This window comes from Homalodisca vitripennis, chromosome 4 (genome assembly GCF_021130785.1).
Source record: "Homalodisca vitripennis isolate AUS2020 chromosome 4, UT_GWSS_2.1, whole genome shotgun sequence".
Classification (NCBI taxonomy): Eukaryota; Metazoa; Arthropoda; class Insecta; order Hemiptera; family Cicadellidae; genus Homalodisca; species Homalodisca vitripennis.
Genome location: NC_060210.1, coordinates 31,516,861 through 31,543,058, shown reverse-complemented (window position 1 = coordinate 31,543,058; position 26,198 = coordinate 31,516,861). Strand labels below are relative to the sequence as shown.

At 30.4% G+C, this 26,198-nt stretch overlaps 2 protein-coding genes across 2 annotated transcripts in view; one reads left to right on the top strand and one right to left on the bottom strand.

Moving 5' to 3' along the window:
* Positions 1-1,556: 1,556 nt before the first annotated feature.
* LOC124359107 (protein fem-1 homolog C-like) lies at positions 1,557-22,644 on the bottom strand. The gene is made up of 6 exons (XM_046811560.1): positions 21,476-22,644; positions 15,606-15,941; positions 13,143-13,331; positions 9,710-9,952; positions 4,388-4,513; positions 1,557-2,020 (listed from the first exon to the last, which is right to left on the bottom strand). Exons 1-6 carry the CDS (start codon positions 22,484-22,486, stop codon positions 1,796-1,798), a joined length of 2,130 nt encoding a protein of 709 aa, XP_046667516.1. The 5' UTR covers positions 22,487-22,644; the 3' UTR covers positions 1,557-1,795.
* Positions 22,645-24,589: 1,945 nt separating this feature from the next.
* Positions 24,590-26,198, top strand: part of LOC124359106 (lateral signaling target protein 2 homolog) — a 56,367-nt gene continuing 54,758 nt past the window's right edge. Inside the window, exon 1 of the mRNA XM_046811559.1 lies at positions 24,590-24,634. Coding sequence (XP_046667515.1) covers positions 24,599-24,634 — 36 coding nt within the window. The 5' untranslated portion in view covers positions 24,590-24,598. The remainder of the gene's footprint in view (positions 24,635-26,198) is intronic.

Here is a 26,198-nt window from a genome sequence, read left to right as displayed (position 1 = left end):
TCCAACATTGCTGAAAGAGGGCATCACATTCAGCATAATTTGTACTTAAAAATCATAATTTAAATTTTATGACAAAATAAAACTTCTTATCCATATACGAGTTTCATTTGATTTAAAAACAACTGTTGTAATGCAAAGACCGATAAATAACGTGCAATTAGGAGTTGTACTGCCAATTGTATATTCTTTTGTTTGGTGCTGATGTTTTTTATAATGTTAATAGTGTAAGTATTTTATTAGGAAAAACATTACGGATCACAGCAGTGAGGTAGATTGTGATATAATGTTTATGTTCCTTGTCATTTTTGTTTGATTTTGTAGCGGGTAATATTTTAATCTTAAATAGTAGATCTCCTATGAGTAAATTATTTTGTTGTTTTACAAAATATAATATGGAAAAAACCAATCTTGGAAAAATATTCATATATATGTCAGTATAAAAACACACACATAAATACATTTATGAATTTTGGGAATTAAATATTATGTTATAAGTTTAATATTGTTCTTATGGAGTAAAACTCAAACAACAAAATAAAGCTGTATAGTTTTGTTTCACTACAGCTGGCTCTTAATTTTTCAATAACATCTACTGAAATATTAGGAATTATTCAAACAAGTGCTGTGGATATTGTTTGATTCAATTTTCCTGATAGCTTATATGTGCTTACTTAGAAATTTGTTCACTCTTTGACTTCAGAACTCCAATCAGTTCTTTAAAATTAGACTTTCAATGATTCAGAAGTGGTTTTCCAATGAATATCACTTATCTAACAAATTCTTGGAATGCCATTTAACAAGGGCTGCCTGATACACGTTACTGCAGTCAACAGCTAATAGCATACAAAAACATTCATCTATAGATGATCTATTCAGTGAATTTTAATATGAGCTGTTAGAAATACTCAAGTAACAATCTTACTTTATATACGCATATTCAATATCTCAGAAAGCTGTTTTATTTTTGTTATCTGAATTAGGAAGATACTATGACCCTTTGGAACTATGATGAAAGCATTAAAAAAATTGAAATGTTACTTAATCAGATAAACAGATTAGGGTTGTCTATAAATCTAGACATTGTGTGCTAATTTAAAAATAGACTTCCAGGCTTTTTGAAGCAGAATCAAAAGAACTTATACTTAGTGGTTACAAAAGGATTTCGGGATATATGGGTTTACCTTAAGACAATATATACTCAGTAAATATATAAGGTAGTTTGAATAAATTTCTTGGCTCAAGATAGAGTTTGTCTTGGATAAACTTCCCCGATTGTGTTACAGTAGGTAATGATAACAACTAGTAATGGTCCAACAGAAACTCTACTTTCTTAACACTACATTGCACTAGTCAATAATTGTACCACACTGAATGGTATTGCATATTTACTGTATATACAACATAAATTGTTCTAGAAGTTTGCTCAGAGATGGATTAATTTTTAAAAAACTCCTTATTTTGATCCATTTCAAGTTTGAAACTACAATTCTGAATTTCATTCTGATTATATGTTAGATAAGTTTAAATCTTAAGTTGAAACCAAACCAGTCTCTCCATTTATATTTGCAATAAATTTATTTATGATACTCTGTTTTGTGTGAACGAATTCAACGAGATTGAACATTCAAATTATTCTACCAATTAAGGTATTTTAATAACATAATTTATACTTGATAAAGCATGATTTACAGATATGCACCACATATTGTAATAGTAATAGTGATAAATACTGTAATCCTTCATCCACTTAAATAACAATTTGCAAAAATAATCAATGCCCACATGACTGTAACAGTTACTCTTGATGAAAGGAGACGAATGTCTCAAGAGTGGCTGGGATCTGGCCTGTATAGGGGATGCCATACTTGCACACTGCGGTGGCGGCGAGGCAGCGTAAACTGGTGTAGTTGATGAGGTGTATGTTGTTGTGGGGGTTCATCGCAATCAGGAGAGCAGGGCAATCACCCGCCTTGTTTGGCTGGTCCAGATGAGCCCCTGCATCCAACAGCAGCTGTACCAACTGTAACATGTCAATATCGATTGTTATATCCTTAGTTTAGACTGCTTCTAAACTGTTATCTCCTTGCTGAAAATCATTTGGGCCATACTGATCATGACTGGTGCTTGATTAAGCTTCAGTGAATCACAATAAAGCTCCGCCCCTGTACGGATGACTGCTCACTATTGGCAGTTTCAGTTTAACATCTGTTAACCCTTTGACTAGTAATCTCAAAACAAATTCTGGAGTGACCTACGTGCCGCTTGCAGTAATCCCAATAGCCATGCAGGAAGCGCTATGGTCCTAAAATGTTTTCACAATAATGTTTTGTGATGAATAATCTCTCACCTGAATACGAATGCGATTTAGCGGAATAAAAAAGAAAGACTGTCAAGTAGTTTTCGTCGTTCCTAATATATTGCGGTTCCTTTTTTCTTTGTTTCTTTCAGACCTAATTGAAGGTATTCAGTCCATATGACGGTATTTAATCAGTTTTTTCAAATAATCAGCTGATTCTATTTCTGTTTCTGTAGTGAATACAAGTTGTAACATTACTTTTAAGTTACAGGTTGCCTTAATTGTAAAAGTTTTATTGTATTTACCGTGAGTAAATAATCATGGGTGTTTGTGTAGCACGAGAAAGAATTACAGGTGAATTTTCGGCTAAGATGCTCCCCTGAGACTAACTGCTCAGCATTTTCCTGCCACCATCCCTGCTACAGATAAGATGGATAAGCCGAGGAGAGCATGCCATGTGTGCAGATAAACCAGCGTCGGCGAGATGCGGCACCAGGACGAAATGGATTAATTGAGATGTTCTGCTTTTAGTGTGTCTGTTTTCGCACCTTTCATACGATCAAAGATTGCTTTGACTTGTGTACAGTTACTATCTTGTACTAACCTGTACCTTAGTAAGTTTATGAGAAAATACTGAATATTTTATCTTATTGTCATATTTTGTAAGTGTAACAACTATTGTGCATAATTAGATTAATTTCTGTATAAAAGCAAAAAAACTTCCAAAACGTTTGAGTGTTTTTCCTAACACATCTAATGCAGTAAACCGAAAATCACTTAAAAAAATTTAAAAACTCACTTTTTTGGGCACTTTTACTGAGAAACCCCCACCAGTCAAAGGGTTAACTCAAGATGGTTCCATAGTGGGGCTGATATATTTCAAGAAGATAATTGTGTAAGTAATACGTTGATGCTGTGTGAACTGGAAGACTTTGATGTTAGTTATGGCTGAGCTATTTAAAAGAAATTGCTTAAACGTAACCTTATACTTATTAGTGATTGTTTTCTTCATATCAAGTTATCTGTTACTAAATTAGAAAATTTTGTTTCCAATATGGGAATTCTTGTGGAACTTAAATTGACACTTTAGGGTATGTACAAATTTGTTTGTTTCTAGTTAAAAAAAAAAATACATTTTACTTCTTGGTGTTAGTTAATACTGAATAAAATTTGGTATAAACAAAAAATCTACACTACTCTAAACAAACCATTAAACTAAATGAAATATATGTGTAATTTGTGTAAAAATTACTGTACAACTTTATAATATTATACAAATGGTATTTAAACAGTCATAAGCATATTAGGACTGAAAATAAAAATAGACGATGTGGGAAATCTCTGGACTAATGAAGCAATATTTTTGATAATTCATTTTCACTAGATGTAAAAGACACGTTCATAAATTAAGAAATGAATAAAATGTTTGTTATAATATGAACATTCAATTTCATCTTATTTGAACGTTCGATCTGCATGTTCAAATAAACCCAACCTGCAGACAATATTTTACTTACATCGACTTGAAATTGACAGTTCTAATTCACTAAACCCCATATAATGGTACAGAATGATAAATTATTTGTTTAGTTATAGAAAAATAATATGGAGTAGGATAAGATACTCCAAAATATGCTAAACATGAGACAAGGGGACAGAAGAAATCAGGGAGAATGGAAATGTTAACAAGTTGGAGAATTGTAGAACAGATTAAAAGGAACACAATATTGAACGAAAATTTTACGAATGAGAAGTCAATGTACCAAGCAAACTGTATAATGCTAGAACCTGTACACTACAATTATGAGGATGATAACTGTGGCCGATTACAGACAAAAAGGCAGACAGGCTAGGGGCAGAAGGAATTGGGGAGAATGGAAGTGTTGACAAGTTGGAGAGCTGTAGAACAGATTAGTTGGAACAGAATATGGGAAGTCAATGTACCACGCAAACTCTGTATAATGCTAGAACCTGCACACTACAATTATGAGGATGATAACTGTAACCGATCAATACTGTGGCTGTTGCAATCATTTCTTACATATACTTTTTCCCCAAATAAGAGAGGAACTCAGAATGTCAGTGACTTACAGGAGCGTAGAAGTTATATGGGTTGGCTGCCACGTGCAATGGTGTGGACTTGGACTCGTTCCTTGCATTGACAGGAGCTCCACAATCCAGCAGCAACTTAATCACTTTCATGTTGGGAAAAATTAGCTGAAACAAACATCCATTCTCATATTTGATATTCTTGGAAGCATTATTTACTTTGATAGTGGTTTCTTACAATAATTATAAACTTTTATTTAAGATTTTCAAAACCTCATATTTTAAAAATTAGTATTATTATAGCCTATCTATGAACCTTTCATGTGTCATGGATTGCAATATGATTTGTTACTATAACGTTTTTCTTGTTTTAATCCACTGAGTTTTTACATATCAGATGACTTGCTTAAGCTGCCTTAACTTAACGTAACTAATAGAACACATCTGTTGTTGTTTATATTGAGTTTTACAAGCATTTAATTTCTTTTAGGTATTACATTAACCCTTTGAGTGCCACAGTGACAATATCTTGTAGCCGGAAAACCTTGCTAGGGCAACGATCCGTCGTCACTGAGTGTTATCGTAAATTAACACTATATTTTTCATTAATCCTATTTACATCCCATATTGTTCATAAAGATATTTTATTTCTTAAATATCCTGCAATAGATCCAGGTGAAGCGGACTTCTTCCAGGAAAAACTACAAATATTTAAGACAAAAGTCATGACTTGTCTCCCTATATAACAGTTACATCTGTTGCCCATATAAAGCCTCTATGTTGCATGCCTTTTGGCCTCGTTATCTTTGTTCATTTAAATTAGCTGTCTCTGTATTATTTATTGTATATTACTATTATTATATATTTACTTGTTAGTGTTATATGTCAAATTAGTATTTTGGTCTTAATTGTTATGATCGTTGTATCTAGTCATCCACTGTTGTTAATTACTTGTTTTGTACATTACTCATATTACTTTTGTTACATTCATATGTATACTGGCATTTTAAATAAATAAAATAAAAACTAAAATAAACATTTATGTAATTTGCAAAGTACTTTGTATTAATTATGATAAAAACAAACGCAGAACAAGAGTTTACAACAGCTGGGGGTGATCAGTTAGTACCTGGTTAGCGCATAAACAACTCGCTACGTATAATAATGATGGAGTTTGCATATAGTTTTACAGTATGGGATCTGTTAAATACTTTTTAAAAGTGATATTTTTGTTAGTTGTAGTTTTTGTATCTGTTTCTCTGTTCATTGTGAACAATACACATTCTTACATGGATCGTGATCATTTAACTGTACATAAAGTTAGATAATTACTAGTTATTTGTAGGGTAGTAATAATAATGACTGTTCTTAGGCCTACAGTTGACATGCGAGCTTTAATGACAGCTTGTCTGAATGAGATAATAATGAACAAGAAGCTAATGAAATTTGGCAGTCAATCAATGAAGGAGACACCAATTTTATTAACGACTTTTCTTATAATGAGACATCTGGCCCTAAATATAGCCCTCCAGTTGCTGCATCTCCTATTGAATACTTTAATTTATTTTTTATTTATTTATTTATATCTTATAATGTTACAATACAGCTGAAGCCAATTACACTGTGACATTAATATTATTTTATATGAATATAATTGGATAACTTTAAACAACAACAAAAACACACACAATTTAATCCAAAACAACAGCTCAACTACATTAAATATCAACTATACACAAAAAAGAGCATTTGAAAGTTGACAAAGTTGACAACACTACCGAAGCACCGATAAATAACTTAACAACAAGATGAATCAAATAATTTAAATAAATCAAATAAATAACAACCGAGAATCAATAAACTACTGTCCAAAAGTAATCAATTAAACATGTACTAAAACTAGTTAACAAAATATATATAACAATATAACAACTATAAAATTTGATTCAGTTAAAAAAAATATATATATATATATATAATATAAACACCAATAAATATTTACTATATAAATAACAACAACAATAACAATATGTTTTAACTATTAATTGATAATCAGGAGTATTTTAACCTTAAAATCTCTGTAAGAGGAATTAAATACATCTAAAGAGTTTGAGTGCTCATTATAAAGTCTAATAATTGTGTTAAGTGAGGAGAAGTAACCCAAATTAGTGCGAGAAAATCGCGGAACAAACAATGCAACTGAGCGGGAGTTGGGGCGGGGGACGGCAAAGTCCAACATAGATAACAAGGCACTGTCATCCAGCACTCCGTTCACTAGCTTATGTAGGTACAACAACATGCCTAATTTACGCCACTTTGTTAAGCTATCCATATTATAGATGTTAAGAAGCTCTGTATACGGAATAATATCAGTGTAGTGACCAAATGTTTTATAATACAAATATCTTAAAAATTTTTTTTGAACACTTTCCAACATATCTGAGAGACATATTAAATGAGGGTGCCAAACAACAGAACCATATTCCAATTTTGATCTTACTAATGAGAAATAAAGCAGCTGGAGAGAATCTGGATTTTTGAGAAAATTTCCTGTTCTCCTAATAAAACCAAGAATAGAAAAAGCCGATTTACTTATAGAAATAACGTGGTCTGCAAATGTGAACTTAGAATCAAATGTAACCCCCAAATCCTTAAACTTTATCTTTCTATCTAATTTATGTCCATCCATTTTATAATCAAAACATATTACACTATTTATCGATTTTCTATGATATGAAACTATTGCACACTTTTTTACATTAAACTTCAGGTTTTGCCTACTCCAGTTGTTTAGAGCATCTAAATCTTGTTGTATTTTGTAACAATCTGAAATATTCTTAATGCTATTACAAATTTTTAGGTCACCAGCGTACATAAGTGTTTTACTGTGCTTAACACAAGTAACAATGTCATTTAAGTAAATGATAAATAACAGCGGTCCCAAATTTGAGCCCTGAGGGACCCCAGACCCCACAATAAATTCTTTTGAACTAAAACCTGCATGACTAACGTACTGTCTTCTTTTATACAAATAGGAACAGAAAAAACGAACACAGTTACTATTCATACCCCAGAAGTGTAACTTTGACAACAAAGATAAGTGGTCCACCCTATCAAAAGCTTTTTCAAAATCTGTGTAAATTACATCAATTTGAATATTATTATCTATATTAGGAACTGCAAATTGAGAAAAATTTAGTAAGTTAGAACTAACTGATCTATTAGGGAAAAAACCATGTTGGTAATCACTAATGTAGCTTTTTATATGTAAAAATAATTTACTGTATATAATTGTCTCAAAAACTTTTGCAGGTGGGGATAAAATTGCAATGGGTCTGTGATTTTGTACATGGTTTATTCCCCCCTTTTTAGGGACGGGTACAATTTTTGCACGTTTCCAGGCTTCTGGAAATGAACTTTGTTTGATAGACAAATTAAATAAATAGTGAAATGGTTTAGTAAAAACATCTGCACACGCTTTATATACGTAGGGTGGAATTCCGTCAGGGCCCAATGATTTTTTAGGCTTAAGTTTCTTTAAAGCGCAACTAATAACTTGTTCAGTAATTTCAGAAAGTGCAAATGTACCCGCATTATCCATAACTGATGTTCTTAGCGCTCGAGTACAAAGCTCGTCCTCAGTGAGATTACAAGTATTGTAAACAGAACCAAAGTATGTGGCCAGAGCCTCCGTTATCGCCGCACCCCCCTCCACCATCCCATCGTCAGTGTGCATTATGGATGGGCTCTTATCAACAACTTTTAATTGTTTGATTACGTTCCAAAACGACTTGGGATTGTTTCTTAACTTGCTCTCAACCGACTTAATATATTCATCAAATTCAGTTTTAATTAAACGTTTAGTGTCAGCTCTTATGCTCTTATACTGATTAAATAAATGTGTCATTTTATATTTTTTGTATTGTCTTCTAGCTCTTTCCTTACTCTTACACAGTCTTATCACCATGTTGGTCACTGAAACCAACAGATATACCAATAAAATGATCGCTAGTAAAGGAGAAAATATTGATTTATTTTTGTTTTAGTGTTGTGTTACTGGTACTGCAAATATGCTTTTCTGGATTATGTACATATCTCAAAACTGTTCTGTAACTATAGTATTCCTAGAAAAAAGTTTACTATTAGTTTTACCACAATTGTATCGTTGTAACAAATATTAAAATAATTGTTTCCACGGTATAATTTGTTGGAATCAAAAATAAAAAAGCAGAATATTTATACACAAAAAAAGTAAAAACATGTTATGTTGTTTCATTGGTTTAATGTTATTTTCATTTTATACATTTCAGTACAAACTATTTACTCAATTTTTGCCCCTGTGGTATTCAAAGGCTTGTTTTACAAAACACAGATTATCAAAAATACTTTAAATATTATAGTGCATTAATAAACAGTGATAAAAAGGCTATTTTTTTAAACAAGCACAATTCAGCAAAATATGAAATATTTTGGGTAAGTGTCCTAACATCTACCAACATCTTCTTTTTCAAGTTTTCACTTTAATTTTACTTTACTTTACTAGAGGTTGCTCCATTTTGCTTAGAGATTATATCTAAAACATTGTAGTGCACTCAATTATGCACCTGACGAGACAATGAGAATATACTTCTTCATCTAGGCAGCACTAATTCTTTAGTCTAGGTGTCTCTGATGTCATAACAATGTAAAGAGTTAATTGTGAGCCTCATTGTCACCAACATTTTTAGATTTCTTCAGACGAACATGACTTCTGACTCCAAGAGTCAAGTGGAGAGTCAAGAGCCAAGTCTGTGACCAATTCTAGACACTGCGCTAAGAGGAAGGTGAACTGGATCTATTGTTGATATTAGTAACTAGTAATAGGTTATGTAATAGATACATTTAATTTATTATTGTTGTTTTTTTACTATTTTAATGGTTATACTAAATTGATTTCATCTTCTGAAAAGAAATGACTTTTACTGTGCGTTTCTATGCACTTGACATCTGATTTAAACAAATTACTTTTAAAGTGCCTTTTATAAATTGTTTTTCATATTTATTTTTATTTGGAAACATTTATATTGTACGTGAATTTTGTTTTGAATTTCACGGCCTTTCTCACGTGGTGCAGTTAAACAGATCTAAAATATTAATGACATGGAGAATTTTGAATGAAACTCAACAGTTTATAGACGTATAATTTCATTTTGTACTGATACATATTCAAATATATTGCATGTTTTTACTAAAAAGTATGTATTGTATTCTTTATATATATATTTGTTACAGCAGGATTAACAAATCTTATATATATATATATATATATATATATATATATATATATAAATACATACAAAAAACATTTGTTAATTCTTTACTGACCTGATTGTCATCACTGAAATAACTACTCTTGATAGTGTTGAGCCTGGATACACACAGATGGAGCAGCGTGTCACCTGTGGTGGCCGAGCGCGGGCTGGACCAGACGAGCGCACGTACACACTCGCTCACCTGCTCCTGCTCCTCCTCACTGCGCCCAGTCTCCACCAGTAGGTAGATAAGGTGAGTGATGCATTTTAAGATGCGGTCAAAACTTTCCTGCTGTCTCTTGTACACCGGCCTCACCTGTGACAATCAACACAGTTTGATACTATTGATTTACAAAATTGTAACCATCTTGTTAAAATTCTTGTTCTTGTTGGATTTTATGTGTGTCTGCGTTAAGATACCTATTGTTGCATATCATGTGATATTTTCTTATAAAGTATGTTTCTCACATGATTTTTCCTGCATGTATTTTTTTTAAAACAGTAATGATTAGTTAAATACACACTTTATAAGAAATAACTTATATAAATTAAACCTGTGAAAAACCAAGATCAAATTTTGTCCAAATGCAAATGACCATTATCTAGGCAAAATGGAAAACGTTTTATTGGTTAAGACTGACTAATGAAAACCAGACTATGTGTAAATGCAGTCTCTGTACCACGTTTAATCAGAATATAATAAGAACTACGGTAATTACTGTTATTAAATTTATTTCTGCAATGTTGTACACAACTTACAATTTTCCGACATCCAATATCTGGAAATCATGTGAAATGTTATAAAACACGTGAGAACAATCATTATTGCATACAACCTAGGAATAAAATACTTTTTTATTTTGAGCTATAATGCATAATAACTTATATATTACCCCTCCTTTTACAAACTTTGAATGGCTGCTGTCATGAAACCTTAACAGATATTAAAAAAGTGAAATAATAAAAGTTGTTTATAATTACCTAATATATGTTTAAAATGTATCGTTTTGGATATATGTTTGGGATGAGTTGAGTTAAAATTTCTGTTCAAATGCAAATGGCCACCATCTGGAATGTTTTGTTGGTTAAGACTGGATAACTCATCCAAGCTATACATGCAAATATAGACTCTGTACTAAGTTTAATCAGAGTCAACTAAAAATTACGGTAGCTATAATTTTCATAAGCACACAATATATAACATAAATCCATGCATACAAAACCAGGCGTGGTTTTGTAGTAAGTTACAGCAGGATTAACAAATCTTATATATATATATATATATTGATTGCATGATATATATATATATATATATATATATATATATATATATATATATATATATATATATATATATATATATATATATATATGATTGCAATATGCAGATATCAATGAAATATACTTAAAATATAATGTGAAATTTGTGATACTGTACTAGATGATTTTAATACCAATATAAAATAATGTATGTTGAGGCAAATTCTTTTTTAACTTATTGTGCTATCATAACTTGTATTGTTTAAAGGAAAAACACTAGAAGTACACAACAAGGAACCTTTTTCATAAAATAGTTACCAATATTATCAAAAAATAAAATATAACTTGTAAGTTTAATAAATATAATTTATCAGACCATGAGACAATTTGTGCAAATTTTCAAACAAATTGTGTACCAGATTCAATGAATGCAGAAATATTTTTTAACCAAGATTGTTACATTAATAACACCTCTTCCAATTTATTACACCTACAGTCTTTCACACTCATTTAATTATTTTAACAATTTTTTGGAAAGCAATTTTAAAATATGATACCCTATCAAGAAATTATGTTTAATGATACTAATTTTTACCTAGCTAATAGTTTTAAAAAATATCAGAAAAGAATTAGTTGAATAATAGGAGTTATATATGATTAAGAATCAAGGTACAATAAATTCACTCAAATGTAAACAAACATGTAGTCCATATAAATCTGCATGGAGAATAAATAACTAAATTTATATTTCAGGTTTTGCACATAAATAAAACAGAATTTTCTTTCTAACATTAACCCTTTAAGGAGTGCGTGTAAACTCTACATAATGAGTAAGGACGTCATATGACGTATATTCTTATAGTGGTCTAAAGGAGTACGTCGTTTAGACTCTGTATTTTTGTATTATCATAAATGCATTGCTATTACTGATTGCCTTAAGTATATTTGTCTGTAATGTGGTTCCATCCATTGGCAACATACTTAACTTCCATGTTTGTGCTCGCTTTCACTTGTAATCTGATTTTACCACCAGATCTCAGTAACCACCTGGTAGAAGCCACTGACTCAAGGTCACATCGTGCGCACATCGCTTTGCTGTCAGATTAGGCCGCCACATTATACTAGCCATTCTTTGTATACTGCATACTGTGGCCGTATTTATCTTGTGAGAGCAACATATTTGTTGACCAAACATCTAATTTGTTATTGTTGTCCAAATGGCAGACAACATTGATTGAGTGTGCTGTAGTGAGGAAATAAGACATTTAATTTTGAAAAAGTACTGAAATATTGACTTGTAGAACACGTAGTCCTTGTTTATTAAGCTTCCAAATGTAAATAAGAATTTTTAAGAGATTATAAAGATTTAAATTTTTTACTCCTTTTGGTAATTGTTTGGATTTCATCCATTACTCATTTTAGCCTATCAAAAGAAGACGTCATATGACGTCCATACTCTTAAAGGGTTAACAAACTACAAAGTCTGTAATCCTGTTAATATAGTTTGTTCATTTTTTCCATTATATGAATAACAAATATCTCTACAATATTTTTCAGTGTTCACTATTACCACCTTACCAGTTTCTGACACAATATTACATTCATAGCAATTTTGAAAATTATAGCAATGACTTAAAATCCATTGTAATATTACACAAGAAGCTGTCCTGCCACTAGCAAGTGCCATTCATGTAATTTTACCATTTTCCACTAGATTTCAGCATCTTCTTGTATAACCTCCTGTTTATACTATTACATAGCCATCTAGGCTTTAGTCCACATTTGTTTAGTTTTTCATTTATTTGTAAAAAAATTCAGTAAAACAAAATGTTTCAGTATTAATTTTACCCTTAATTGTCACTAGATGCAGCAGATTAGAAGAAAATCTATAGGTAAAAATAAAGCCACACTTGGCTAAATAAATAGTAAAAAATACAAAATTGACAAATTTTATTGGAATATTAGTTACAACATTGCAAATTTATCACCCAAACAATTTTGCTACAAAAATATTAGTGTTAAAAAGAGTAATACTTTTATTAATATGACTTTTTCAGCAAATTGGATTTAAGATATAAAACAGACTACATAAGGGTATTTTTACCTAAAAATCTTAATACAGTAATTAAAACTTAACAAAATCTTCTTAACAAAATTAAAATAAATTAGCAAACGGTATGTTTTTGGATATTTTTAATGAACTTTTAGAGGCTTAACAGGAAAATAAAAGATCATACAAACTTTACCTGGAGAAGTTGCCGGCAATCAGAAAGCTTGTCAGCTAGGAGAGTGAATGTGGCAAGGACGTCATTAAACTGAGGTTCCTCTTCTGCCCTTATGTTACCATTTCCCATTACCTCTAAACTCTTTTCATTAAGATCTACGAAGAGCCGAACAAGGGCTTGGGCAGTGAAACACGTGTCACTGAATAACACCTGCGACAAGATTAAAAAGAAGTTACTGTAGAGTGATGATAATTACAGCACCTAATTCATTATGCTAGTCTTGAAAAAGTACTACTACTCTCTGCGGTAGATAAAGTTATGGAGCATTACATAGCATGGTTTGAATAGATATTTAAGAGATGACAGGATAATTTATGATTGCCAGTATGGATTTCAACGAAATAAAAGTACAGAAACCTTGTTAAAAGATTTTTCTAATTATGTTAACAAGGAAATTGATAGTGGAAAACAAATATTGGTTACCTTTATAGATTTTTCTAAAGCATTTGATACACTTCAGTTCAATAAAATAGTTGAATCTCTGAGAGCAGTGGGAATAAGAGGGAAATTTCTTGATTGGTTTGAAGATTACCTAAATAATAGAAAATTGATAGTTAAAATTGGAAACTGTTTTTCACAGGAACATGACATAACATCAGGAGTGCCTCAGGGAAGTATTTTGGGACCACTTTTGTATACAATTTATGTAAATAGTGTAGCAAGTATAATGAAAAAGTGTACAATTTATACGTACGTTGATGACACAATTTTGGTAACTTCTCATAAAAACATAACAGAGGCTAAGGAAAACATGCAAATGGATTTTAAAAGTCTCATATGCTGGTACCAAAACAATGGGTTAATTATAAATGCCGCTAAATCAAAATTAATGCATATACACTCACCATCATTTGAATGTAAAATTGTTGATATTAAACATCATGATTATAATATTGTTTACATGCTAAAACATGTATTTTTAATAATTGTCAGTGCAGTATTTTAGAAAATGTTAAAGTTTTTAAATATTTAGGGGTACTGGTTGATCACAATTTCAAGTGGGATAGGCACATAGAAAGTGTCTGTAAAAAGGTCAGAGTCTACTCTTGTAAACTATACTACTTAAAGCAATATCTGCCCTGTAAAACACTGTTAACAATATATGATGCACTGTGTGAATCTGTTATAAGATATGGGCTCAAAGCTTGGGGCAATGCATCCAACTATCATTTAAATAGTATAGAAAGCATACAAAGACAGACACTTAAATGTATAATGCAAAACAATTTGAAAGTTTTACCAGATGCTGATGTTTTCTAAAACTGAAATCGATTACAAGTAGGCAAATTGTTTAAATTTTTAATAATTAATGATTATTTAAGAGTTGACACTTATAAAATAAAAAACACACATCCTTACTCGGTCAGAAAAAACTATCTTGTTGTACCTAAATTCAGCAACAAATATGGAAGTAGAACTTTGGAAGTTTATGTGCCTACAGTTTTTAACATGCTTCCAAACAATGTTAAAAATGCTAAGAGCTGTAAATTGTTTAAAGTTGCATTAAAAGAGTTGTTATGGAAAAATGAAATTTAATATTACTGGTTGTTGTTGTGTTGTTGATTGTTGATAGTTTTGTTACGATTGTTATTATAAATGTTATTGAAAATAATTTTCAAATACAATTAAGGTAACTTATTTATTTATTTATTTGTTGTTCTTTGAATGCTTTTATCTGAGCTTTAAACATGTTTTTGGGTATATTGTTATTGAGTTAAATTATGCATATTTTATATTTGTTTCTTCTGTTTGTTGTTTTTGTAGTTGTTATTGTTATCCTTGAATATTTATTTATTGTTGTTAGGATTAAGTTATTTTTTATAAATGTTAATTAATTATTGCTATTGTTTTTCTTGAGAAATTTTGGTATGTTAATTTGAAATTTGTATTTATTATTTTTTATATTGTAACTGCATTATTGGTGAGGTGTTTACTCAATTGTATTAAAACTGCATGGACTTGACCACAAATTAATTTAAAGCATAAAATAAGTAATTAGTATATTTAGTGAAATGCAGACAAACCCAATAGGGTTTTTGCATTTAAGAATAAAATGATTTGTAATTGTTGTCATTCCAAAAAAAAAAAAAAAAAAAAAAAATATTAAACACTTCAAGTATACTTTGAAAAGAACTAACCAAGGATTTTGCAGTATTGAACATAGACAGTAGGTACCAATATTAGAATGTATAATAACTCACTGTTAATTTAATATTATAAATAAACATATTACTCTTAAAGGCTACACATTTAAAAAAATCTATCACTACAAAGAGAGAATTTCAATAAAACTACTGTTGACGATATTTTTTTGACACTGAGATTTTGTTATAAATTAGACTAATTACATCGATTACAGTTATAAATTACTACACTCAGTATCACCCTAATTAACATTTTAATTTTAAAAATTATACCACTTACCGAATCCTTTTCAACCCTTATTTCCAGAGCTCTTCTCCACAGATCGATACATCGCTGGTACATCAGGTCATCTGCATACGCAGCTCCACGGTACATCAATCTGAACAAAGTGTCCTTGTGTGTTGGCCCGAGAACCCGCTCACAAACCAATAAACTTTGTATCCTCATGGCATCTAAGTCCAATGAAATGTTCTGGAGGTCTTCTTCAGTTCTGAACTCCTTAGCAAAGCCAAATGCCGATTTGGGTGTCATTTCTGGTCTTTTAAGCAGAGGTTCTCCATTGGTTCCGTGCTGTCTACGTAGATTTGTAGCCATCTGCCAGTGTAACAATGCCACCTACAAGTTTACAGTTACAATTAACAATGTTTAAATGGTGTAAGTACTTTGCTTTGAAATGATGGCTTGTTTTTAAATTCCAAATATATATCTACTACATCAATTAATTATGATGCGTTATACATTTATTTTTCAGGATTAGGTAGAGAGTAATATTTTAGTAAGTTGTATTAATTGGTACCTAACGTGTTAAAATCATTGTTGATTCTTACACGAATTTTTGAGAATTGTCTTACAGTTAATGGGTAGGACTATATTACTAGAAAAAATATTTTTACCTATTTCAAACAACACCTGTTACCTGGAATTTATACAGTTTTAAACATAGGTTTTTACAAATGTAAGAAAGTAAATCTAAGTTTTACACGAAAATTTAATTTAAAAAAAATCTAAAACCAGTCAGAGACAACTCTTACTACTTAGTAATCTAAAATAATAATTATTTATAAACTATTGCCAATTAACACATGTTTAAGACAATCAACAAAAATTACTTCACATAAAAAAAAAAAATTAACAAAACACTTACAGCATAAGTGTAACAGACCATAACGGATTGCAACTATAATAGCTGATTGATTCTGACTGCAGTAGAGTTGACAATACATGCTACTTTATAAATAGCTGATTGAATCATTGATTCATTTCACATATTGCAGGAAACTAATATTTAAAATGATACTTCAATAATGTCACTACAATGACTTACCATACTATAACAGAACGTATGGTTACCAACTTACTGCCAACTATAACACCGTACATATCAATAACTATCTTATATTATGTCTAATATTATAAATAAATAAAATGTTTTTATATTAATAAAAAATAGGAAACAAACCCTTTTTAATCATATTATTTTTAAAGACGTGTTTCAGCTTTAGGACATCTTCAGTATCAGATTAAAGCCGAAACACGTCTGTAAAATAAACTGTTTAAAAAGGGTTTTAGTTTCCTTTTTTTTATATTAATCATAAAGATAAACCTACATTGTGAAGTTTATAATATGACAAATAAACACTAATCTCAAAATGTGTTGCTTAGCACTAATCTTGAGAACGGCTGGACCAATTCAGCGAACTCTTTTAGAAATTATTTGTTGAAATTCGAGGAAGGTTTATACAAAGAGAAGGATTGGAAAAGTTACCTGGAATATTTTGGAATTCTGAAAATTGGTACATTTATATTTCTTAATCCAAATTTAACTGACAATAAACAGCTATTTATATTTTCAACTGAAGTTCGACCAATGGCTGAAACATCTGTTTATGTTCAAATTTTATAAGATATGAAATTTACAGTGCTGGATCAGTAATGTAAAGCAGATATCAAAGACAAAGTTAATATTTAAAATTTACTCCCGATCGCACCAATGAAAAATTAAAAACTTCTAAAACTTTTATAAGGCCAACCAAATGAACAAAGCTGTGAAAGTTTTCATATAAGGTACTTCAAACTGGTAGGCTTTCTTCATATTTTGATATGCCTTTTTAACAGTGGCTTAAGTGAAAACAATAAAATGAACAATAACATGCTTCAATGATTCATTATTTCCAGACTACAGTCCGAAAACAACAAAACTGCAATGACGTAAAACCTTATAGCCTATATGATAATTTTGAATTTTTGCATGAACTTAATAAGATTCCTCCATATACCTAAAATAGATAGGTGTTAGGTAGGATTTCCATCAAGACCCTAACAGACTTCTCAATCCTAAGTATGTACGTATATTTCCTTCATCAGGATAATAAGGCAAACTCAACTATGGCACTGGAAATATCTTAGACCGGAAGTATATGGCAAGGGCTATATATATATATATTTTTTTTTTGTCGGGGAAACAAGGCACACTCAGCTATAACAACAGAAATGTAATTAAATCACGCTAAAAATTCATACATATGCAATACATAATACAAGAGTTAGGTTAAACTCTGAGCCTCTTAACCATGATTACTAAAACAATATGTACCCGATATGCCTTCTTACGCTTGAAAGATGTCATAGGACTTAATCAGGGAAAAATAATGCGCAGATAAGGTGTGTATTAGTAAAGAAGACAGACGAAAAAACAACAATCTAACGTCACCATAGAAGTGGAAACTGTTGCTAAAATGACAAAAAACTTTTTTAACCAACTTAAATTTTTTAAAAACTTAATTTATCAGTTAATTTATACAGTTGTTAGCTGTACTCTGACCTCTAAAAATCTTTGCACTTTTCTCACATGAATATTGGTATCTCAATTATTATTCCCTCTTCCAATGCCTACCCCTCCTTAGCTGTTATTCTATTCCCACCCAGAAATCCTGATTCCCCTTGGTTCCCCTGCATTGATGGACTATTTGGGATATAATCTAAATTTCAACATATTAACAATTACTATGCATCATATGGATCCCAGTTGCCAAAAAAATTTCTGGAAATAAAACATTACTATTGTAAGAAATTGATAAACCTAGAAATAATTGTTCTAGCTAACATGACTAATGTAAATATTATTCTATTATATGATTTAACTTAAATATTATATAATAATCGCACACAACAAGAATTAATACATTAACAAAACAAAACAAAAATCATTACTATTTTCAATACATTAAAAAATAACAAAACCAACTTTTGCCTTGATCTGCATATCAGAAAGACTTTACAGTTTTTATAGCTTGTCCAGATAGAAGCAACAGCTTGTGTGAAATGGAGGAAAGGATTCTCCCCACACAAGCGCACTACTTTGCAAATAAAATTACAGATGTCTGCTAGACCATATGTCAGTATTCAACTCCTCAAACTTCTCTTGATTGTTCGCTAAGAACTTTCAATTGTTTATCTCACAAAATTGTTTGTTTATCTCTCCTCATATTCATCGCCATGTACAAATTCTCAAAACATTTATTAGTTAGATCTAGGGTAGACTTTAATAAGCGGCCTACACTCGTAATTTAATTGTTTTTCTTGAATGGTTCAATGTTTTTATCCAAAGGAATAATTCAATATTACAATTTATTTAACTTAGCACACGATTTCAACTTATTAGTTATAATAATTTTAATGTAAACAATAAACAGCAAGAAGTAACTAATATTTTGATATTTTGAAAATGGCGATGAATATGAGGAAAATATGTGAGATATTTTCTCACAAGTGACGAGATTTGTTTAAGTGGCTTCAACATGTGGGTATGGCTCCTGGTAACCTATGGGGAGAATTCTTTCCTCCATTTCATAAAAGCGGATACTCGTTAATATCAAGTTGGGCGAGTTATAAATATTGTAAGATTTCTTTGATATCTAAGTATATTGTTTTGTAATGTTAGTGTTAAATTTATGTTTTTGAAATTGTAATGTACGAGATTCTTATTGTTACAGTAGGCCTACAGTAATTTATTATAACTGTTATTATGTATGATTTTAAAATATCAAAGTTGGATAATACATCGAACCATTCGAGAAAAAATAACCCACTAACGAGCATAGGCCGTTTATTAAAGTCTCCCCTAGACCTAACTTTCTTCTTGTTTTTTATTGTTATTATAATTAATAGGTTTAAATCATATTTTAAGGTAACATAAATGGGTAGAGTATGATTAGCGGACATGGTTTATATATCAATATTGACAAACAGTGTTACTTAATAAAATACTTAACAACCAATACCGATTTTTGAACAATAACTACTAACTTAAATAAACTTTTAAACACTTTTTCATATAGTAAACATATTGCCTTTTATAGACAATAACAGTCCTTGTGTAGGACCGTGAAACGAAGTTTAAAAAGTGGTACATCAGCCGACCTGCTTGCAGATCATCTCTGTGAGTGTTTATACAGAAGAGAAATACGGTTTCCTAGAGAGGATGCTTTCAACGACTTCTTGAAAGCAACATAGCTACTCAGGAGAAAACATAAATAGTTACATATATTTCTTATAAATGTTTGTTATATTGTTATCAGTTCTTTATTATTTACGAGTTTTTCCTATTTCCAGTTCTAATTGTTTGTTTGATCATTATAGCTCCTTTATTATTTATGAGATTGTCACTATATGTATTATATTAATTACTTCAATTTCAAATATGATTGTTGTTGACTATAGATATGTTAATATGATTGATACACTGATATACACTTGATATATGAATATTAAGTATCGATGATTATACTAATCGATATAATAACCAGGTCAGCTTATTGTACTCTACCGACTTAAATAGATATCAATTTCTTTATTTCATTAAAAACAACCGAATAATGAGTTTAAGTTGTTGGTGGCTACAGTATAATAAGCGACCACCAACACAATCGGATTATGATTATCGATTTTAAATATCAATACTATCGAATATGACATTTGACCTAGCCTATATATATATATATATATATATATTCATAATAAATCCTTGCCAGCTTTCTTTATTTAAACTAGTGACGTCATTACCAGCTTATATTTCGTTACGTAGAAGACTAGTGATAATGACAAGAACAATGGCGACGAATATGGAGATTGGTTTAAAATGTTTTTATAAACACTGAGCAATGTTTTCAATGGTTACAAGATAATGACCTTACTCCTTTGAATCCGAATTTTTCAGCTTGTATTGACGAGCTAAAAAACAAAATTAAAGATGTCAATCAAATAGTGTTTTGCTGCAAGAAAAGTAAGATTTGAACAAACTCGACAGATCTAAATTTTTTGAACATTTTAAATATGATATGATGAATATAATGAAAAATCGTGTACTATTTTAGTTTAAATCAACAAACTATGACTTTTTAGTTAATGAATGTACTTTGATAGCATCAGTAGCCTACCTGCAGAAATATCATTTTAGATTGGCTAAAGTAATCGTAAGTACTATACTGCTCAAACGTCATTTAAATAAAGTTTAGTTATTTTATGTAATCTGAAACAAATACATTTATTTTACATATAAAAGTATAGCTTCACTATAATACGATTTTAAATCATAAAACTTAATTCAGTTTGATATTATCGCTTAAAGTTAATTCAAAGTAAAATTGTGTTTGGAAATAAGTTCATAATTAAAATTATGTGTTTCTCATTAACTAACGGCTGTAAGAACAGTGACGTACATATCTTCTTTGTTGAAACAAAGTTTGTGAAATCACAAGCAGTCATGGTTTTTGTTTTTTTAAATACATAAGGTAAGTAAATTTTATTGATTATTTGTAATAATATTAAATATGCATTATATTTTAATTTGTAAGTTATATTAATATTTATACATTAAATTCTAACTAGTAAACCATATTGTTCTTTAAAATATCGATCACGTTATTTGGTCCAACATTTTCCTTTAAGTCCTTATAATCGTCATAAATATCGATGATTCGAATCATTACCAGATTGTGTTGGTGGCCGATCAGCACTAATCCTAAGCATTTTAAACACAAGTAAATAAAACAGACTATCTATTTGTTTGCATATATTTATAAATTATACTAAGATAACACAGTCACTCATATATTTTGATTATTTTTTCTTTTTTTTTACTTTAGGCCTACCTGTGAATCAGTGTGCTCATCCAGGAAGGTAGAACCCATTAACTCGTGTGCATCAGCCAGTCGTTCAGGATCATAAGGGATTCTATCTATCAAGTACAGAAAAATTTGTGCTGCACCTTTCAAACAAGCAGTCTGAAGAGCATCGTCATTATAACGGCTTCGAGCATGTGGATCTGCTCCATGATCCAGCAACAACTTAGTTGTTTCAAATCTATGTTCTTGGATGGCATAGTGCAGTGCAGTTTTATTTTGAATGTCTCGAGCATTAACATAAGCACCATTTTGCAGCAAGTACTGGCACAATTGTACACTCTGAACAGAGTTGATGAGGCATGTTCCACCATTGTAATTTGCTTTCAAAATATCAGCTCCACATTCTACCAAATAAGAAACTATGTTTAGATGAGTCATAAAACAGGCACTTCTCACTGGGGTTGAGCCTGTATCAGATACAGCATTAACATCAGCTCCATGCTCAACTAAACATCGGATAACAGGTAATTTTCCTGATACTGCTGCACACCACAGTGGAGTTACACTGTGTACTGATCGATCATCAGGTACTTCATACAACCCACGCTGTTCGATATCTGCATCACATGTATTAATTAGATATTCAACAATTTCCAAGTGGCCTCTTTTACAAGCTATAAAAAGGGGTGCACAACCATCTTTAAGTCTGCAAACAATTTCTTTCCTGTGCTCTTTGGAAAACCGTTCTAGCCTTGTCCTGATTGCATAAGAAAGCCTTGCTCCTGGGGCTGCATGTTTACATTCTTGAATAAGATCACTGAAAATCAAATCTTTTTGATTTGTGAGATCAATCTTACCATTTCCAGAAAACCACATATCTAACCTTATAATTATTTCGTTCCTAATCCCACTATAGAAGGAATTCAGGATGACAAATTGGAGAATATTTTCATATATCAAAAAGAGAACAGACTTCAATGTTACTTTTATGTAGTTGGAAAATTTATGTACAATTACAGCACTGGTAATAATTACCATATCTAATCGAAATCACTCATATTTATAGTTTGTGTTCACATCACTTTAATCACCTATACAAAAACAACTTATCCCAATAACACACTAACATAATGAACATTAAAATTATACAAATATACTGATCACTCCACAGTCCACATTCACTTTGTTTTCCCCTCTTTTTTTACATAGGAGTTTAACCCTAATTTTTCTATAGACAGTTATTCTGCACAGCTGGCAGCATAGAATAATGTAGTAACATTACAATTCAAAATGCATATGATAAGAAATGTCATGTTCTAACAAAGACAGACCAGGCACTGGTTCGAGTAGTCACTAAATTTATGTTGTTGACTAGTTATTCGATATTTCTACAAATAAAATTTCTCAGTTATAAACAACTGGTTTTGAATAATATGAACATTTTTAAATAACCCAAGGAGTTTCCCAGAGAGTTTAATAATTTACTAATTCTTGGCGTTTACACATGTAAATAAAATAGACTATTTGTTCGTGCGTATTTATAAAATAGACTAGGTTATCACAGTCACTCATATATTTTAACCTATTTAAATGTTTAATTTTTTTTATTTTAGGCCTTTATGTGAATCAATGTAATTATTCAGGAAGGTAGAACCCATTCACTCGTGTCCATCAGCCAGTCATAGTTTTTAAGAGGGAGCTCTATGAAGTAACGTAAAAGGAGCTTCAAACTCCTAATCACCACCACTGTTACTGAATTTTTTTATCACAATCCTCACAGTATCAACTCATGTTTATCATTTTGTATGTGATAAGGATTTCACCAAAGGAATCTTATTTCTTTAACAATTTCTTCAATATAGGGACAACCGTCTATCAGATCAATTGGGAAAAAAGTGGACATGATTAGACAAATAAAAAATAACGGTCAGTGGAGCACTTTGTATTATCAGAACCAACTAGGTTGATTGAATGTGCTAAACCAACAAGGGATATACTGAGTAAAAGAGCAGTGTTGTTTATTTCTAGTTTGGGGGCCTGAGTGAGGCCGGAATTATTAATTATTTTTTGCATTACAGATTGCTCCACTGGATGGCCTATTATATTAACCTAAATCTGAGATTGAATTTATAACGGACTCTTCTAAACTATTTTAGGTACAGTCTATTTCAGGAAGAAACTTGAAGAGACTTCCTTAACTTAACATATTTAAATCAAACGTAGCGAAAAAATAACTTTAATTAGCTTGTGTGTAAATCACGGATAGAATAGATGATTAGGGCATAGAAGCGAGAGAATTTGACATCCTCTGTCATAGTTTACTTTACACATCCTACCATAATATGAATGAGTCAGTAATAACTTTTAACTGAAAGATACGATATTTGCTTTTGCCCTTTATTTCCCTACTAAGTGAGATATTAGGGAGAATAGTGGAATTCGCTAATTAATTCGGGATACCTAAATGTCAAATAAATCTAAAGACAAATAAATGCCATTAGATGGTACATAATTTTAGTGCTGCCCTAAAAAGATCTCTTTCTAAAAGAAATTTTGCCAAAGATACTATACTGAGTAACAAAATGTCCTGTTTATACAGTTAAAAGTAGATTATTTATTGCCAAATATGTTTGATATATTAACGGAAGTGAGCTGTTATAATGATTCCCTATTTATTGTTAATGTTGTTTAACATTATTATTTATTGTTTATCGTTATCAATTTAAATTAAGGAACTAAATGAAAACTACGCTTTTTACTTTATAAATATTTCATCATATAATAAATAAATGAAAATTCTTTCCTTATAAACATGCATCAAAATTTGTTACTTTTGTCCCTATGGAGGGCCTGCCCTGCGTGTGTTAGTTTTTTTTTATTCTATGGTTACAATAATTCGTCAGCAAACAACCCTGAACGAAAGACAAAATTCACAGCACTGGATTGGGATTTCGGAATAGGAATAGGAACAATGTAGAATAGAACAGTGACAAATAATGGTGGATGGATTTACGCTATCGTAATGTTAATATTGTACCATTTTTTACAAAAAATCAGGATAATTTGGTTCTAAAATGTTTATAAACCATCAGTTTATTTTGCTCTTTTTCGCTGTTTCTTAGCAGTAACCATCCAATATATTTCAATGTAATGGATTCCATCAGAAAATGGTTTTACAAACCCAGGGTAAGTCATCTGTCAAATTTTGACCTATTTTTGATTATAGTATTTTATAACTGATATTTTACTGTTAAAGTGTTTTATATTTTAGTTCTTACTTACGTACAGCTTAAGTTTCTAATTGATACAAAAACTGACAAAAGAAAATACATTTGATTATTTATGCCTTATCACTTAATGTAGGTAGCCTATGTTCCATAACCTCCTTTCACTTTCTCTAATATCAAGTTCAGTGTTTTAATAAGAAAAGAAGTCCAAGACTAATATCACTAATTTCTTATCAATATGATCAAATATTTAAAATATAATTTAGTTGTTTGTACATTCAAGTTAGGAAGGCACTAACTTCTCCCACAAGGAAGTTGCTTGCTTAATTATAGCTTCATAATAATTTAATGTGAATAGAAAATGTGCCTAAATTAACAGATTCAGTTATTTAATTATTATTATAAAATGTATACAAATAGAGTAGGATAATTCTATAGTATGTTTTTTAACTCGAATATAATATTTTTTTAAAGTTATTTAGTTAGTCATAACCTAACCTAGAGTTAGATTGACATTACTGCGTAGGTGATTGATTGGGACACGAAAACTGAGAGAATGTTAGGGGCACTTCGAATCACATTTAACGATAATGTTAGCTATATTACACATTTCACAAGTCCTGTTTAAGCTACACTAATTTTATTTTTTAGATTGGAATTTTATCTAGTTTTTATCAGGAAGTTTCATAGAAAGTAACTTAAACAAATAAAATTGAAATTATTGTAAAAATCTATTTTAAAAAGCATGTTTTACTTTTTAATTTTAAATTTTATTATGTATAATCAAACCTCCATGATAGGATCTAGATATTGCTTTCATAAAATTTTAGAAAACATTTGATTAAGATATCTTGTACGGTTATCATGTACGGTAATGTGTTTTTAAACATTTAAAAAGTTGTTTTTCGGCAATTGCACTAAATATATTGGATAAGAAAACATTCTGTAATAAAATAGTAATCTACCTCATCTAGTGTCCACCTGCATCTATATGGGGGGTTGTCTTGGTCCTGTTCAGCTGTATATATGGTGTCCCAAGATTAACCTGACACACTTATGAACAAAATGATGAAAAAAGGTTGTATAAACATATGTCCTGAAACCCTTTGTTAGCTAACTACGGCTAGTGAAAGATTTTGCCTGATTTTTCGGTAAAGGGCTGAAACAAAGTGAAACTGATGTTTTTGTGGCATAAATTTAAATGTTCAGAATGGATTTTATGTAAAATAGAACAAAAAAATGAACAAAATATGTCTCAGACTGTAAGACCACCCATTTCTGAGATATCAGACAAAATATGCAATATTCGGTCTTGAAAAACATTCTTTGTTCAGATTTGAAGTACATTAACTTCATTAGGTAATAAACACGCAAACTTTTTAACTATAACTTATAGAGAATTTAATTCTGAAGAGAATTACGTCAAATAGGCCAATCAATAATAAAAAGAAATTTAAAACATTAATGTTTAATTAAGTTAACACATTTTAAAAATAAGACAGAAAATACAATATCTGCTTATT

Coding starts and splice junctions, on each gene's coding strand:
- LOC124359107 (XM_046811560.1), bottom strand. CDS start 22,486: ATGGTAATTATTACCAGTGCTGTAATTGTACATAAATTTTCCAACTAC. Junction 9,953..13,142: donor ATTGCCGGCAACTTCTCCAG/GTAAAGTTTGTA, acceptor TGATTGTCACAG/GTGAGGCCGGTGTACAAGAG. Junction 2,021..4,387: donor CATATAACTTCTACGCTCCT/GTAAGTCACTGA, acceptor GACATGTTACAG/TTGGTACAGCTGCTGTTGGA.